The following is a 16,439-nucleotide window of genomic DNA, read 5'->3' on the forward strand; positions in this document are numbered from 1 at the left end:
AGCTGTGCATTTTAATATGAAAGGTGGTGTTGCTTCTTATTCAAATATATGTTCTTTAAGTTTCTGCTTAATTTTTCAAAGAAAAGGAGCTTGTAAAAATTCATAGTTTTAGACAAAGGCAAAACATTTCTCACATTTAATGATTTAAAAATAGAATGAAACAATTTTGTTCAAGCAGTCAACAAAGTAGACTCACTGGCCTAAGTGCATGTGTCTCAGCTGAAAAAATGTGGTGTCTGTAGGAAAATCCTGCCAGTAACACTGGTTTTGCTATTGTGAAAGCTATAGTTTTTAACTGCAAAAAAATGGAAATAAACTAGTGAGGTTAGGAAACAATGGCACAGAATAAAATTAGAGATGAAATAACACACAGTGCAATTACATATTCAAGATCCATAGCTGGAATCATTCACTCAGAAAACACATATTTGATCTATAAACATCCGTGCTGAAGATGACTTGATTCTCTTTTCTGATTTCATTTTAATATTCTAAGACCTTGTGCAATGTAGTTCTCTGTCGCAGCAGGCTGTTCTGTTTGAATGATTTTTCCTATTATACTGCAGAATATAACACTCTACATCATTTCCAAAACATTACTGAAGGAGTGTGAAGCTCTACTGTAAACACAAGTGAATCAAAAGGATTAATGTTTGAAGCTTGAATTACTCTTAACGTTTGGAACAAATAACTTCCTTCAGGAAGTGAGCAAAATCAAACAGATGTGTCTGGCCAGAAACATTATCACACAAAGAAAGAGAAAAAGACTTATTTGTTTAATTTTTGTACAGTGTAATGCTATTGAGGGGCAGAAAATTAATTGGGACACAGCTTTAGCTGGACCATAGTTGTTCATTTGTGAAAGGGAAGATGCTGGGTTACATTTCTATAACTTTTCAAGTCTAGACAGTGCTAGGCAGCGTGATTTTTTTTTTAATAGTTCAGCCTGTGTGCTTCACTGAATGCTATCTTTATGTAGGGTTTACTGCTTTGAAAACAATATTCACCAGCTTTATAAACCTTACATGCATCTACAGGTCCCACTCTGGTCATTACAGAATATTGCTGCTATGGTGATCTTTTAAATTTTCTTAGACGGAAGCGAGATTCATTTATTTGCCCAAAACATGAAGAACATGCAGATACAGCAGTTTATGAGAACCTTTTGCATCAGGCAGAGCCTGCAGCGTAAGTATGACCTGCTGAAATGTACTTGTGTTTTTAGAAGATTGGGAAGGAGGAGATATCAAAGTTTGTTCAAGATAAGAGGTGTGGAGAAACCTTTCACGAAACAGGCTTTGAATATTCTTTGCTGCACAAGGAAGCAATTCAATTAAGAGATAATTTGTACAACGGATGGTTTATTCTAACAGAGTGCAATGGATTGTATACACTTTCTGTTTTACTTCTTTATCAAATTTTCTGCAGTTATTTTATGCACTTCCTTGGTTCCAATCTTCATATGTATTTGTGTTTGCTGTTCCCATTTAACACTACCAGTGCTCATTTAGCAGCATGAATTACAATTCCTCCAGTGTTGGGATGTTAGTACTCTGAGCTCTACCAAGTTTCTGCCTTCAGAAATTGATTTTACAAAATCAAACCGGTGCCTTACAGTGTCTGAGGCAGGCTACTACTGACAGCTCACTACGTTTTGTGATGAAACAACCTGTTGTCACAATTCTGAGACTACTCTTGTACTTCTTTTTTTTTCCAGTTACTTTATCTGTATATTTTTAACTGCTGCATTTTAGATATCATCCCAGGGTTGTTCCAAGTGCGTTTCCAAGCAGACTTCCTTCCCTTTGCAAAGTGAGGGAGAAATAACTTACCAAAACCTAGGGTCTGTTACAATACCTGCCCATTCTTGGTCTATTTATTGCCACAGTGGGCCCATTACTTTGATGGCAGACACAAAAGAACCAGGCAGAGCCATAGGACATGATAAAGTCCTTTTTCCCAGTAACGTAATACTGTTTGTGCCATGGCAATAGACGGATAGCTGGGGATGCCCCATAGGGGTTGAGTCCCCAGAGATGATGAACACAAAACTCTGATTTGCCATTGGAGCTGTGCCCTCTTTAGTGAAGGAATCTCACTGTTTGAGCACATTTTATAAATTGAGTTATTAACAGCAGATTATTTACCAAATTCTCGTATTTGTATTTACTGTAAAGTTGTACCTGCTGAATAATATATCATAGATGTTTCTGATGGTAACTAAAACTGCTGGTGATCTCATTGCTCCTTTCCATGTTAGCTCTCTGGCTGCATTTATTGGACATAAACTAAACACATATGTCAGGCTAAGGAAGTATATGAGTTCTAATGACAATGAAGTGAAAAATGCCAAAGTACATCCGTCATTTCTAAAGGTGCCTAACTACTTATTTATAAATCATATAGTATGAAAATCTGTACATTTGAGTTATACAGGGCAGTAAGAAAATTGAGACTTAAAAGAATGTAGTAGATGGCTATCCCAAGCCTCAGCTGATTTTTTGAAATACATATGAATCCCCTATGGAACTTGGGAATCTCTGCATTTAACATTATTTACTGTTTTTATTCCGCATTTCAATTGCCAATTGTGCCGCTGAAATATTCTGGTAGAAGTTGGCCTAAGCAGAAGAAGGAAGCTTAGCATATCCTGTGAAACATCTGGATGTTATTTTATAGAGAGTGAAATCTGTATAAACAGTATTCATGTGAAAGGTTTTGTTTGCTCACCTGAGCCAAACTCCAAACTTTGAGATGTATCATTAGCTGTATTGTCAAACCTCTCTTTCTGTACAGACATTTCCTCATCTTTTTAACCCATCCATTAGTTTCCAATCTACTGATGATTTGTAAAGCAATATATTCAGAAGGTTGACGTGACCTTGGCTTTTTGTTTGGATGGCTGTTGAGACCTTTTTCGTTAAACTATGTTTCATTTGATCTTCTGCCTCTACAGTGATGCTGCCAATGAGTACATGGACATGAAACCAGGAGTGTCATATGCAGTCCCACCAAAGGCTGATAAAAAACGACCTGTGAAGCCCGGTGAGTTCAGTGACAAGGAATTCTGTTTGCTGGTGGGAGTGCAGAAAGAGGGGCTTCAGAGTCTTTTTCAGGTTTATCATATTTGTCTCTCATGAATGGGGACAATTAAAACTCAGTAATTGGTATGAGAAGGTTTGAAAAAGAACAATATGCTAAATTACAGTGTGTTGTATTTCTCCACACTTAAATGGAGTATCAGGGTTGTTTTTTCCATTTTGATGATGGGCTGTTTATGTGACTAGACTGGTACTTACTCAAATAACTGTTTTGTTTAACGTTAACACAACTCATGTTTCTACATGATTGCACTTGCTCAACTCAAAAGCTTTTTTTTGTTTATATTCCATAGGATCCTACGCTGATCAGGATGTTACCCTTTCTATGCCGGAAGATGATGAACTTGCTCTAGATGTTGAAGATCTGCTAAGCTTTTCTTACCAGGTGGCAAAGGGCATGAGCTTCCTTGCCTCCAAAAATGTAAGTTAAGAATTTTTCAGAGCTGGACAGAACCAATATATTTTTTTATTTTTTTTCAGCATCACTTTCAGTGTTCTAATGTGATCCATGTGTTTAAATGCCAGATATTTCTATGTTCTTTTCAACAAGCACTGCAAACTGGTACACTCCCTCTCATACCTGAAGCTTGCCTAATGGTGGAGTTCCATACTGTGCTTATTGGCCAAAAGTGATGTTTTATATCCCAGAAAACAATATAGGGTGCACAGTAGTCAATGTGAAGCAGTGCTATTGTATATCCGCAGTTCAGGCTAGTAGAATCAGTGCAAAACTATCTATTTGCACGAGTTTTAAACAATGCTGCACCTGCTACTTCTCTCATGTAGAATACTGCCATAAACAGGGGAGCTATCACATTATGTGCTTTTTTTGTAAGTATGGCTTAATTCACAGGAGATGTCTTGATGTTTAATTTTCTGGAAAGATAAAATCAGCTGAGAGACCCACAAAGAATCTTTTTAATCTTTTTTGGCTACACTGAGCATAATAGATATTTCTCTGGGTTTCTTAGGAGAGGTATTGCATAACAGAAAGGGATTTATAAAGAATAGAAGTCTTAAGTACAGCATAATTAGGATTTTCCAATGGTTATTCTCACATTTTATTGGAAAAATGCCATTTAACATGTAAACACTATAACTAATGTAGGCGCAGGATACTACAGGTGCACCTTGGATAAAATACAAAACCAAATTTAGGCAATTCAGGGAAAGAAAGGTAATCCTGGAGTCCTGTGTTACTATTGGGAAATGCATCTCAAATTCTGCTGCAAGGAAAGTGCACAGTAAAACTTGCTTTTGCACTTGTTTTTTTTCTCCCACTGTTCCTTCTTCCAAACCAAACCATAAACTTCTCTTTAGTTTATTTTTCATCTATCAACAGGTTCAAAACAGGCCTGACATGCAAACGTATTATGTTACAGATTTTAATGGTGTTCACCGTGCTCCTGCATCCTTCACTATTCAGAACATCCAGTGCTGAGCACACATATTCTGCATTTCTTCTATTTTCCTATAAAGTAGCCCCAGGATTCACTTTATATCATTCCCAGAAGACTTTTTCTTCATAGTCTTTCCATTTTCACAAACAGACACGGTGGTGTTGAGTAGCAAAGGCAATAATGAATGTAACATCACCTCACTTCACCTTGAGATTGGGAAGTAATGTGCAGTATCGCTTTGGCAATGTAGAATTAACAACTATATCAAGAATTAAGTTGCAGTGTGCTAACATGTTAGTCTGCTTCGTCCTCTTCAGTCGTTGTATATGTACATGCATTTAGCTCCAGCTAGGTAATGCAGAGTAGCGTGGGCTGATGGACAAGGTGCCTCAGATCTCCTCAAGTCCTCGAGGAAGGAGGGTCCAAGCAGACCAGCAGGGCATAGTACCCAGCTGCACTTCTGCACTTTGCTTGCCTATCAAGGCTATGCAGGAGTCTGTGTAGGAGCTTATTCTGGGAGGGTAATTGCCTTAAGCACATGGTGCCTTAATCACAAGACAGGGCTTCCTCTGTTAGACAAAGTCTTTATTCAGTGCAAACTGCGCTGATTCTGGAGGAGCAAGGCAGAGTCATGCTGGTGCTTGGCCATTTCATCGCCATCCTGCTTCAGAGCAGTTATGTTCTCAGCCTTACATATGCAAAGTGCAGAATATGTTGCATAAGGAGCTGAACAAGAGTCCTCTGAGACAGTAGTTGTCATTAAAAATAGTTCCTTGTGTAAGCATGCTAAAGTGACTGCAGGTTGCTTATGCAATCTGCAATTATTTTCTGAGCTTGATTTGTGTAACTCTTGATATTTTAAGTAATTTTTCGTGGGGAATTCTGAAAGCTTTGTATTTCAAGGAAAAAAGAAAAATTGTTGTTCAGTTGTTTTTTAGATAGATGTCACCTGTGTACTATATGCCATTAGTAAAGCAGAAGCTTAATACTCTCCTTTCCAGACGGAGAAAGAAATCATTTTGTTAGAGAGCCATGTCCATTCTCTAACAAACACACAAGGACTCCACAGTTGCATACAAAGAAATGCAGCTTCTGGGAAACTCAGGCAGTCTTCTGTAGCTGGAGTTATCAACACATACCCACTTCTCAAGTGAAAACTGGAATATAAGCTAGCTAGGTCACAGAATGCATGACTGTCCACTGAAAGACATTGGAATGTGAAAATTTCCAATATTTTCAAATATTTGGGTCTGCTTATAAAGCTCTCCTAGGTATTTAGTAATTCGGGTTTTCCAAAGAAGTATTTCTGAAATGGAATTCAGTTCAATGTTTGTGTGCTTTGAAGTTGTTACCATAATTTTCCCTATTTTCAGCTTTGCAGGATTTTCCCCTGAACCACAATAGTTATTTAATAGACTATTGGAATTAATTTGGAAACAAACCACATTTTTCTCCTATTTCTCCTTTATTAGAAAGTAAGCCAATGATGATTTTGATAAAAAAGAGGGGAAAATACATTATATTTTAGCTGAAAATGTGGAACACTGGAAAATTCAAAGTGACTGCAAGTGGTCTTTTCTAAAATAAATGTATAGACAACCTCAATGACATGGATCAATGTCATGATTGTAAAGATACTACACCAGAATGTTTAATCATCTGAGTAAGCTTATTAGCACATGGATTTCAGCTTGCCATAAAATGCATAATGCAGTAACTTATATAGCTAAGTAAACATGTAACCAAGGAACAGCCATTTAAAGATATTATAAAATAGCTTTGTTTGTTTGTCTGTTTGTTATTTAGTGCATTCATAGGGATCTGGCCGCAAGAAATATTCTCCTAACTCACGGTCGAATTACAAAAATCTGTGATTTTGGCCTGGCAAGAGATATAAGGAATGACTCAAATTATGTGGTCAAAGGAAATGTAAGTATATATGATACTTTATCCACTTGTTTTAAGTTAAAGGAGTTCTTGTTATCTTGACAGGCAAAGAAAAGTGTTTCTTAGTTAAATGGAAATCTGGATTTCCCAGTTGTGGCATATATCCGTGTTGGTCAGGAAGGTTAGGAGGGGCAATTTCTGACATAATGTGCTGACAAAACCCTGGGTATATGCATGTTGTTATACTGGCAAACGTACTGGTATCTGAATATATGTTGTAGTGGAAGAGATGTTTTTGCTGCACTGATATAATGTCCAGTCTTTCTATTGTATTTGAATGTACTAAAAGTTACAGCTCTGTGAATAATTGCAAGTTTTGTCATAGGAATATTTTGGTAGCCCAATCCTAAATATAATTATTTGAAAACTTTTTCTCTGAACATTGCTCTATTTGTCCATTACTGAGTATATTTTAAAAAACCTAAATAATCAGGGGTTTGCAGCCCATTCTTTTCTGTTAGAGATCACTCAGACAATAGAAAGTGAATTTTGAAGTGTGAATTTATTAATTAGGGCATAAATTAGGGAGGCGAAAAGACCTTAGTTTTCTCTGATTCCATACAGAGATCTTAACCTCATATGTGTAAATACATCTTTAACTTGTAGCTATAGTTCAATCTCTGTAACAGGATTGGAACAAGACACTATATTTTGATGAGAAAAGTTTAAAACTTTCCATGTAGAAGAGTACCAATCTCATGAGTACTGATGAAACCTCTAGAGGGGTACAAAGACACTTTGAAGTGATGCAGATTACTTTGGCAGCACTTGAAGTCCCCTTTAAAGTGCTAGTGCAGTAAAAAGAGTCCTACTGCAAAAGAAAGTTGAGTTTTTCTGTGGTTAAGCTGGAGAAGTGCGTATGAAGTGTAGTTGTTTTGCGTCTCAAACTGATTTATGCTGCTTGGATTTATGCTGATTTATGCTGTGTCATATAGGCTGCACCTATATGACACAGACTACTGTTCTTAGTCTGTGTCATATAGGTGCAGCCAGCCACTGCCTTCAGACTACACATGCTTTCACCTGCACTGTTTTTCAAAGGAGAGAAGATCCAGCAAGGCAACTCTCCTCCCCAGCCCAGCTGAGGGCTCCGTGTTCAGCAGCTGGTCATTAGTTAGGGATATGACAACAAAGGAACTGAAGCTTATGTGGCCTGGCTTTGGGCAAGCTGATAAAGAGAGAAAATCCCACACCTGAGCATCTATCACCGAAGGGGTGTGCCACATTCCACTTGAGTCAGTCCATGGCACCTCAGATGTTTGAGATATCTGCTCTTGTGCTGTCACCCAGCAGGCCTTTATGTCTCAGGCCCTTATTTTCAGCTATGGAAGAGACGGGTCTATTAGTTTTCTTCGAAACAATGTTGGCAGCAGCCACTGGTTGCTTAGAAGTTGGGATGAGGGAACAATAGGAGCTGAAATAATCCAGGAGTGGCTGCCCTGATGAAATACTGGGTAGCATTTAGTGTAAGAAAGCTGCTTTCAGACTCAGGGGTCAGGTCAGGAGCTTCTTCATCAGCAAAGGTTCCTGGTAGTAGGAAGTTCAGACTAGCAGCTCAGGAGGGAAATGTACTATAGATAATTAATTTTTACTTGTCTAGGCTATCCTTTAAGTTTCCTGAGTTCACAGAATTACAGACTCATAGAAGGACCTTCAAAGATCATCCAACCCCCCTGCCATGGGCAGGGACATCTTTCACTACACCAGATTGCTTAAAGTCGCATCCAACTTGACATTGACCATTTGCAGTGATGAGGTATCCACCACATTTCTGGGCTATGTGTTCCAGTTTCTCACCACCCTCGTTGTAATTTTTTTTTTCCTTGTTTCTAATCTAAATTTATGCCCTTTCAGTTGAAAACTTGTCCTGTTACTACAAGCCCTGGTAAAAAGTCCCTCTCCATCTTTCTTATAAGCCCCCTTTATATAATTAAAGGCTGCAGTCAGGTCTCCCTGGAGCCTTCTCTTCTCCAGACTGAACACCACCAACTCTTTCAAACTTTCTTCGTAGGAGATGTCTTCAAGCCCTCTGATCGTTTTCATGGCCCTCCTCTGGACTTGCTCTAACATGACCACAGTCATTCTTGCACTGGGAATCCCAGAACTGATGAGTCATGCAAAATATTTATTAGAAGGCTCGGTTTGCTTTGACAAAACTTATCATAACAGTTGCCTGAGAATAGGATTTTACAAAGCCAGCAAGGGTGAGAGGAGGACATGCTGCACCTGCCTGGGGAGGGAGGAAGCAGTGGCTGCAGGAGGCATCTAGTTGCATCTGGTGTGATCTTAAAGCAGATTGGGGCTGTGGCATCATTAGCTGTGGGCACTGCTTGGGAAGCAGTGGTGCTGACAGCAGCTGAGTGCTTGGCAAAGAAATGTTTTAGCTGGAAATAAGCAGCTCTGGTTCGCTCTCTGGTGAGCCATCCCTTGGCACATGATGCCTTTCCTCCACTTTGCTTCTTTTCCTCTCCATTTTCCTCGTTTCCTGTTTGGTCTCCTTTCCTTACAAGACATCAAGGCTATTCTCTGTGGCATAGTTGAAATGTATCTTTGGACACATTGTTGCAAGACCATGTGAAATGAAGAGATCTGGTTTCTTCTAAAACAGGACAAGTGAGATTAACTTAATTGGTTAGAGCATGTTGCTAATAACACCAGGGTTGGAGGATTGATCCCTGTATGGGCCATTCACTTAACAGCTGGACTCTATGATCCTTGTGGGTCCCTTCCAACTCAGAATATTCTGTGATTTTGTGAACTGATGAAATGTTTAGGACAATTTAGTACTGGCTTCTACAGTCAGACAAGGAAAGGGCAAAGCAAGGAGAGGAAGGTGAAAGCAAATGCAAAGGCTTTCTCTGTCCTTTCTTCTACTCCAGTTGGCATTCATGAGGGCCCCACACAAACGTAGGAAAAATCACAGAATCATAGAATTGTTTAGGTTGTAAAAGACCTTTAATGTCATTGAGTCCAACCGTTAACCCAGCACTGCCAAGTCCACCACTAAACTGTGTCTCTAAGCCCCACATCTACACATCTTTGAAATATGTCCAAGGATGGTGAGTCCACCACTTCCACAAGCAGCCTGTTCCAATGCTTGACAATCCTTTTAGTAAAGCACTTTTTTCCTAATATGCAATCCAAACCTCCCCTGGCTCAAGCTAAGGCCATTTTCTGTGGCCCTGTCACTTGTTACATTGTAGAAGAGACTGTTCCCCACCTTGCTATGGCCTCCTTTCAGGTAGTTGCAGAGAGCACTAAAATCCTTGTAAGATTTATGTTCCAGACCCTTCACCAACTTTATTACCCTTCTCTGGAAACACTCCAGCACCTGAATGTGACCTCACCAGCACTGAGTACAGGGGGATGATCACTGCCCTGGTCCTGCTGTCCACACTATTTTGCATACAGACCACGATGCCATTGGCCTTCTTGACCACCTGGGCACACCACTGGCTCATGTTCAGACAACAGTCGACCAACACCTCCAGGTCCTTTTTTGCTGGGCTGCTTTCCAGTCACTTCCCTAACCCTGTAGCACTGCTTGGGCTTGTGGTGACCCAAGTACAGGACCCAGCACTTGATCTTGTTGAACCTTATACAGCTGGACTCAGCCCATCAATCCAGCCTGTCCAGATCCCTCTGCAGAGCCCTCCTGCTCTGCAGCTGATCAGCATTCCTGGCCCAAATATGCATGTTAATATATATATGAATTCTAATTTGTCTACTCATAGACTGAGGAGCTAAAGCAGATTTACTGACTGTTGATTAAAGCCTCAAAGTGTCTCAACTATGTGAATCTCATCTATGTGCCTATGGCAGCTAGTCAATGAAAGTAGACTTGCATGTTTGATTGAAGAACCATGTCACAGTCATTTATATTATTTTCCTCTGACTTCCCTGATACCCTTTATTAACTAGACAGAGGGAATCCAACAGTGTCCAAGAAATCAGAGTGCAAGCAACTACATTTGTTCGGTAGACCCACAGAAAGGTAGATCAGTAGTGATGCAGCACTTGGAGACTCTACATTGTTAAGATTTTCATTTTTGTTGAATATTTCTACTTCTTTATTTTACAAGCATTTAAAGCACATTAAAAGTAGAAAAGGTTAATTTTATCTTTTAAATTCTGTCTGCCTTATGTCCATTGTCTTAATTCATTCCCTTTTCCCTGGAAAGGCTCGTCTTCCTGTGAAGTGGATGGCACCTGAAAGTATTTTCAATTGCGTCTACACCTTTGAGAGTGACGTGTGGTCTTACGGGATATTGCTTTGGGAGCTCTTTTCTTTAGGTAAGCTCCTTGAAGATCTGTACTTCAGATCTATTTCATTTTGAGGTTTACTGGAGATGCAGAAATCATGTTGCTCATCTGCTTTCTCAACAGGAAGCAGCCCTTATCCAGGGATACCCGTGGACTCTAAGTTCTATAAAATGATCAAGGAGGGATACAGGATGTTTAGCCCTGAGTGTGCACCACCTGAAATGTAAGCAAGCAACCAGCACCTCTAATCATCTAAACATCAGTAATGATGCATTCTTGCATTAAGGCTCATTGCACTGCCCCATTGCCTTTTTTTTAAGTTCTTTTCATGTTTTAAGTAATTCATGTACTCTAACTAGCAGAATACATGCATGTGTTACAAGCAATGAAATACACTCATGCCTTGTGCCATCTGATCACTTTTTCATGGCATCTGCTCTGTGTCAATAAATTACTGACAGATCACAGTACATAATTAAACATTTTTACTTCAGATAAAGAAGTCAGTGAGATGTATAACCAGACTGTACAGCATCTGCATTTGTGCTGTACTTCCTGACAAGAAGGACTGGCAAGAGGACTGGCTACTGATCTTCTTTATTAGCTACCCCCAATTCACTGTTTTGTAAATGCTTTGGCATTTAGCAAGGTGTCAAAGAAAACTGTGTCCAGAGCCTCCTATTAGTATTGAGTCTTCCCTTGTCACAAGCACAGGTGTTAGCAACACCATTCCTGTTCTTAAAAGTTGTTTAAAGAAGATGGGACTGGGTCACACTTTTCTTTAAAATAATAATGGAGGCAGGATAAAAGCTCTAAGGACTTCCCCATGAGCAGTACTTAATTTCAGTATCTTTACAGGTATGATATAATGAAGAGCTGCTGGGATGCTGATCCTTTACAAAGACCCACATTTAAACAAATTGTACAGATGATAGAGCAGCAGCTTTCAGATAATGCCCCCCGGGTAAGTTATGGATCAAGCAGTTTCAAGCAAGATGTTATACTAGAGCAGAGAGCCCAGGCACTTATTTCCAGTATTATTTATGTAGCTTTGCACTGTCAGTTTGAGTTGTAGGAACGATATCTGGGCTACTCACTTCTGCTTAGCTGTGTCATTAGGCAGTAGTTATCTAAGCCCACACCAAAAATGTACCAACTGGAGGAGACTCTTTGCATGATTGATGTTTCTCACTCAAAATAGACCTGTCACAACAATTTCGATGTTACAACATGTAACTACATACATGTTGTATGTATGTACATACATTTACTACATAAATTCCTTTATCTCGAACTATGAAAAATTCTATTAATCTGGGAAACAGAAATGAAGTATATTTAGCTTTTATTAGGAATGTTTTCTGGACGAAGGGGTGGAGCTTTTGGTGCACCTCTGCGTCTTCTCGCTTACTTCCCTTAGTTCTATTTATATGACCTTGGAGGTATGTCATGACAAACTGTATTTGCTGCTCTTTCCTGAGTAAAAGCCTATTCTGAGTGGCTTAACTGGACAAAACAGTCTAAAGAAAAATTGGAGGCACATGAAAAACTTGGATTTTCTCTCTCCATAACTTTGTGTGTTATTTGGGTTTGAAAAAGTGTGTTTTAAAACCTGGTTTAAAAATAAAACTTCCCTTTACCTTCTGGATGCCTTGTTTAGGTGCAGAGTACATGGCTTCCTGACAATTTGAGAAAAGAGGAAACTGAAAGCTGCTGGTGTTCAATTGCATCCTGTAGCGTATTTTTGGCAGGTGCAGGCGTTACTAAAACAAAAGCAAGAATGTGAAGGAAGTATTAGTGAGGTTTCTGGGGGAGTTTAGTAATAACCTGAGCTGTGTGTTTTCGAGCTCAGTTGAAATTTGGCGTGCAGTTTGAAGCTGTGGTGTTGTTGAGATTAAGATTCTTGTTTCTTTAAAAGAGCAGTTAAGCCCAAGACCTTTTGAAACTATTTCGATTTGAAATGCCTGAGCTGGAACCCTTCCATGGTGGTGTGTATTGTGAAAAGGCTAGGAAAGGAGAGCTCTCCAAGAATGCATGAAGGGAGCAGTCTGCAGAGTACTGACACCAGTCTTTGGCTTCTGCAGGTTTATGCCAACTTCTCAACCCCACCTTCCAGTCAAGGAAATGCTCCAGATCACTCAGTGAGGATTAACTCAGTGGGTAGCAGTGCTTCATCTACTCAGCCTCTCCTGGTACGCGAAGAAGTTTGAGTGGCTCCTCTAAAGAAGAGGAGCTCAGAGCTGTTTGTATTGTGCAGGGGGTGAGAGAGGAATGACTTCAATATTTTCTCTTACTTTTACTCACTACTACCACTGTGTAGTTGAAACATTGTTGTAATACTGTCCTTTACCATGCACTGTTACACATAAAACTTAATCTGCTGAGCACGGTTACAGGCATCATTACAGTGTTAACTGAAGCTGTATATATTTTGCTGTGTTGTGTGTATTTGCAGTAGAGAGCCAGATGCGAAGGAAAAACCAACCAACAAAAGAATTCCTGAGCCAGAATATGGAATGAGATGAATGTAGATCAAACCAAAATTGCAGTAATCCTTCTCTGGATCTGTGCCTGGAATGCGTACAGTAATTTTCTAGTTAATCTTGTTTTGCTGAATTTAAGAAATAAACAAATATGAAGTTAATGGCTTTGCAAACCCCTTTCCACGTCCAGTCAAGCCCGAGAAGCTTTCCCTGGCAGGTATCATAGGTTGGAGGCCGGTGAGGGCACTGTATGTACCTGGGAAAGAGGGGTGAATGGACCAAGACCCTTCCAGAGTTGATCTGCACAGCTGGAAACCCTCCTGGGAGCTCTGGGGTTTGAACCAGAGGAGAAGGGAAAAAGAGTATGGATCTTCATCTTTATTTCCCACCTGCACTGTCAACCTTGCAAACTAGTTGCAAGATTTCCACGGATATATGCACTACTTCCTACTGGCACATTCCCTGCCGGAATAAAGCTGCCCATCATTGGGTCTCACTCCACCATGGAGCCTGAACCATTCCTGTACCCTCCTGTCTTGAGAGCCCAAGGGCTTTGATGTTTGTTTTGCTAATAGTAATGCCTAAAATGTTCACCAAAGATTAGTGGCCCTGCCAAATTGGTCAAAATAGAGGAGGAGGGCTGCTTCCAATAAACTGTGTGTTTGGAGGAGAGGCCGTTTAACGAGTCATCTTATCTAAGTCAGAGCAGAGCCAAAAATTTCTCTCCTGGGGGCCCTTTCTTTATCTTCACCTACTGAGGTGAATTCTTCCCACAGGCAGTCTTGGATGGTGCTAACTGGAAAGGGCTATTTTCCCCACCCTGAGTTGTTTGATCTTTCCATGGTAGTCCAGAGAGGGTAATAAGGAAGAGTCTAACTGGGGAGTGCTGAATTTATAAATGGGATAGAAGAAAGAATCCCTTTAGTTTTCCTTGACACACAGGAGGCTTTGGGATCAGCATCTGTTGAGCCTAGAGTTGGGCTCAAGTATTTTCTAACCCCTTTTATTCTCATCAGGAGCACTGCTAGTTCTTTTCTTCCTTTGTTTCTGACCCCTAGAAATATGTAATAGCATTGAGAGAAGCATTCATCAGAGGCAGAGTACTAGTTGAGTACCTATTTATTTACAATGCACTTAAGCACTCTGTAACTTTTACTTTACCAGGATTTTGGTTGAGTTTACATGCAATTCAAAGTATAACTAACTGCCCAAATACAAGGTAATTGTAAATACACACACTGGTGGTATATTTTGGGTTACATTGAATACCATGCTCCTCCTATGACTGTGCATTTGGTTTATTGTTACAGAAATCTGTCTTTAAGAGTTTAGTCAAAAATTAGCCATTTGCACTGAACTTAGGCTATTGCACCTTTCCAAAGTTAGCCATTTGTTTGGATGCACTCTTGTGCATAGTTGTTGAGCATTTTCAGTTTAATGCTATAAAAGCTCTTTTGTAACATGTTGGCTTTCAGAGCAATTGTAGACAAACTAGTTGTTATAGATGTCTCGGTACTTTACAGACACTTAGCTGAAAGAGGTTTGGGTTTTTTTCGTTCTTGAAATTTATATTTTTATAATTTTGGGGTTTTTGAAACTTATTTTGCAATGGCTTGGTGTTTTGAGTGGGTTTATGCATTGTTTTTGTAAATATGGAAATGTAGCAATAATGTCCTTTTGACTATTCTCAGTCCTTGAGTCTCAAAAATATTTTTATATATATATATATATGCAAAAACTATATGTATAAAAATGTGTTTGAAAGTTTATGAAACACTTATGGATATGTTGCTCAGTTGTAGAATTGCAGTTCAGAAAAGTTCAAATAAATCTGTAAATACGTATTCAAATGCTACTGATGTTTACCTATGTTAAGATGGACTATTTTCATATAAGTCTTAATAAATTCTTGGGGTGAAACAGAATCTCAGTGTCCGGCCACACACAGGTCAAGTTTGGCATTCTGAAACATTTTTGCAAATATATGCCAGACAACCTTACTGTGTGTTCGTTATGTGAGTTCTTTACCTGTGAATATATGGGACAAATACTTGGATGCAGCTTTATTCTGGAAAGAAGTGCAATTAGGAGATTGATCCTGTCATCTGTTGATGCAGTCTATGTGTCATGAACAGTATTTAAAACAAAGATATCTCAGTGTTATTAAGAGTTTGGTTGCAGAGACAGTTGGAGCCACTCAAAGGCTGCAGTGATACTGAATATTCCCCCTTCCTTAAACACATGTACATGCTCTTGTCCCCGCCTGCACTCTGGCACTAAGCTCACGCTGGGCTGGCTGAGTGCAGCACTGCAGGGGAGGCAGCAGGAAATAACTGGTGCTGCTTCAGACCCCTCTTTGGAGGGGAGGTCATAAAGAGAAAATAGGATGCTTCCCTTGCTGAGCAGGTACCTTGTGTCTTAGTGGGAGACCCCCTGCTTTAGTTACTCCAAGTTTGAAATCTGTGAGTGCCCTACTCACACTTGTTCATGTGCTGCATAAGAGTTTTCATAGGCCTGGTTGGTGCATGGTTTAATAGTAGATATAGAGCATATAAGCATAAGATTCTAGATGCCAAAACCCCTGCTATTTCACAGGAGAGACTGACCTCAGCTGTTTTGGTCCTTAAACATTTCTGTTAGCAGACCTCCTTGAAGAGCTCTCCTCCTTTAGTTTCCTTTGTTAAACAGCTTCCTTTTTTCTCTTTTTTTTTTTTTCTTCCACCTAGGTCTTCACTCTGTTTGTTAAAACTAGTTAAGGAAATTAAAACCCAATTTTGCCAGGAACCAGGAGGTGCAGGTTTTGTCCCAATTAGCATTGTCATTGTTTCTAGCAATGCTTCAGAAGATACCAAGATTGTGTCTGATTTGGACTCATTTTGTTTCCTGTCTTGTCCACCCCCCCATTCAAGCAGAGTTCAGTTCATACTGAGGGATTCCAGTAGCTGAATTGTACAAATAATCTGTGAGTTCTCATTTAGCGTAGCCAAAGGAGCTATTTTATGTATTTATTTGGTTAGCGCATCATTAATTTTATTTTCCTGAAATGTTTCCCCTTCTGAAACACCCCAGGATATGGCATCTCTGCTTTCTGAAAGAATCTTACTCTATTTTCTTATTACAATATTCACAATGATTACTGCCTCTATCCCTGCTCATGATCACACAGCCCATTTCCCCCAAATTATTTTATTGTGCCAGTTCTAAGCAATAGCTTACATGGAAAAGCACATCAGGACAACATTTAC

The 16,439-nt window shown here is 39.6% G+C and overlaps 1 protein-coding gene across 5 annotated transcripts in view; it reads left to right on the plus strand.

Moving 5' to 3' along the window:
- The window catches only part of KIT (KIT proto-oncogene, receptor tyrosine kinase), a 57,350-nt gene extending 42,237 nt beyond the window's left edge, over nt 1-15,113 (plus strand). For all 5 annotated transcript variants that reach the window (XM_032686799.1, XM_032686802.1, XM_032686801.1 and 2 more), the window contains exons 14-21: nt 1,038-1,188; nt 2,957-3,045; nt 3,395-3,522; nt 6,308-6,430; nt 10,630-10,741; nt 10,835-10,934; nt 11,570-11,675; nt 12,796-15,113. In XM_032686799.1, coding sequence (XP_032542690.1) covers nt 1,038-1,188; nt 2,957-3,045; nt 3,395-3,522; nt 6,308-6,430; nt 10,630-10,741; nt 10,835-10,934; nt 11,570-11,675; nt 12,796-12,921 — 935 coding nt within the window. In that variant the 3' untranslated portion in view covers nt 12,922-15,113. The remainder of the gene's footprint in view (nt 1-1,037; nt 1,189-2,956; nt 3,046-3,394; nt 3,523-6,307; nt 6,431-10,629; nt 10,742-10,834; nt 10,935-11,569; nt 11,676-12,795) is intronic.
- The last annotated feature ends 1,326 nt before the right edge of the window (nt 15,114-16,439 follow it).

This window comes from Chiroxiphia lanceolata, chromosome 4 (assembly GCF_009829145.1).
Source record: "Chiroxiphia lanceolata isolate bChiLan1 chromosome 4, bChiLan1.pri, whole genome shotgun sequence".
Taxonomy (NCBI): domain Eukaryota; kingdom Metazoa; phylum Chordata; class Aves; order Passeriformes; family Pipridae; genus Chiroxiphia; species Chiroxiphia lanceolata.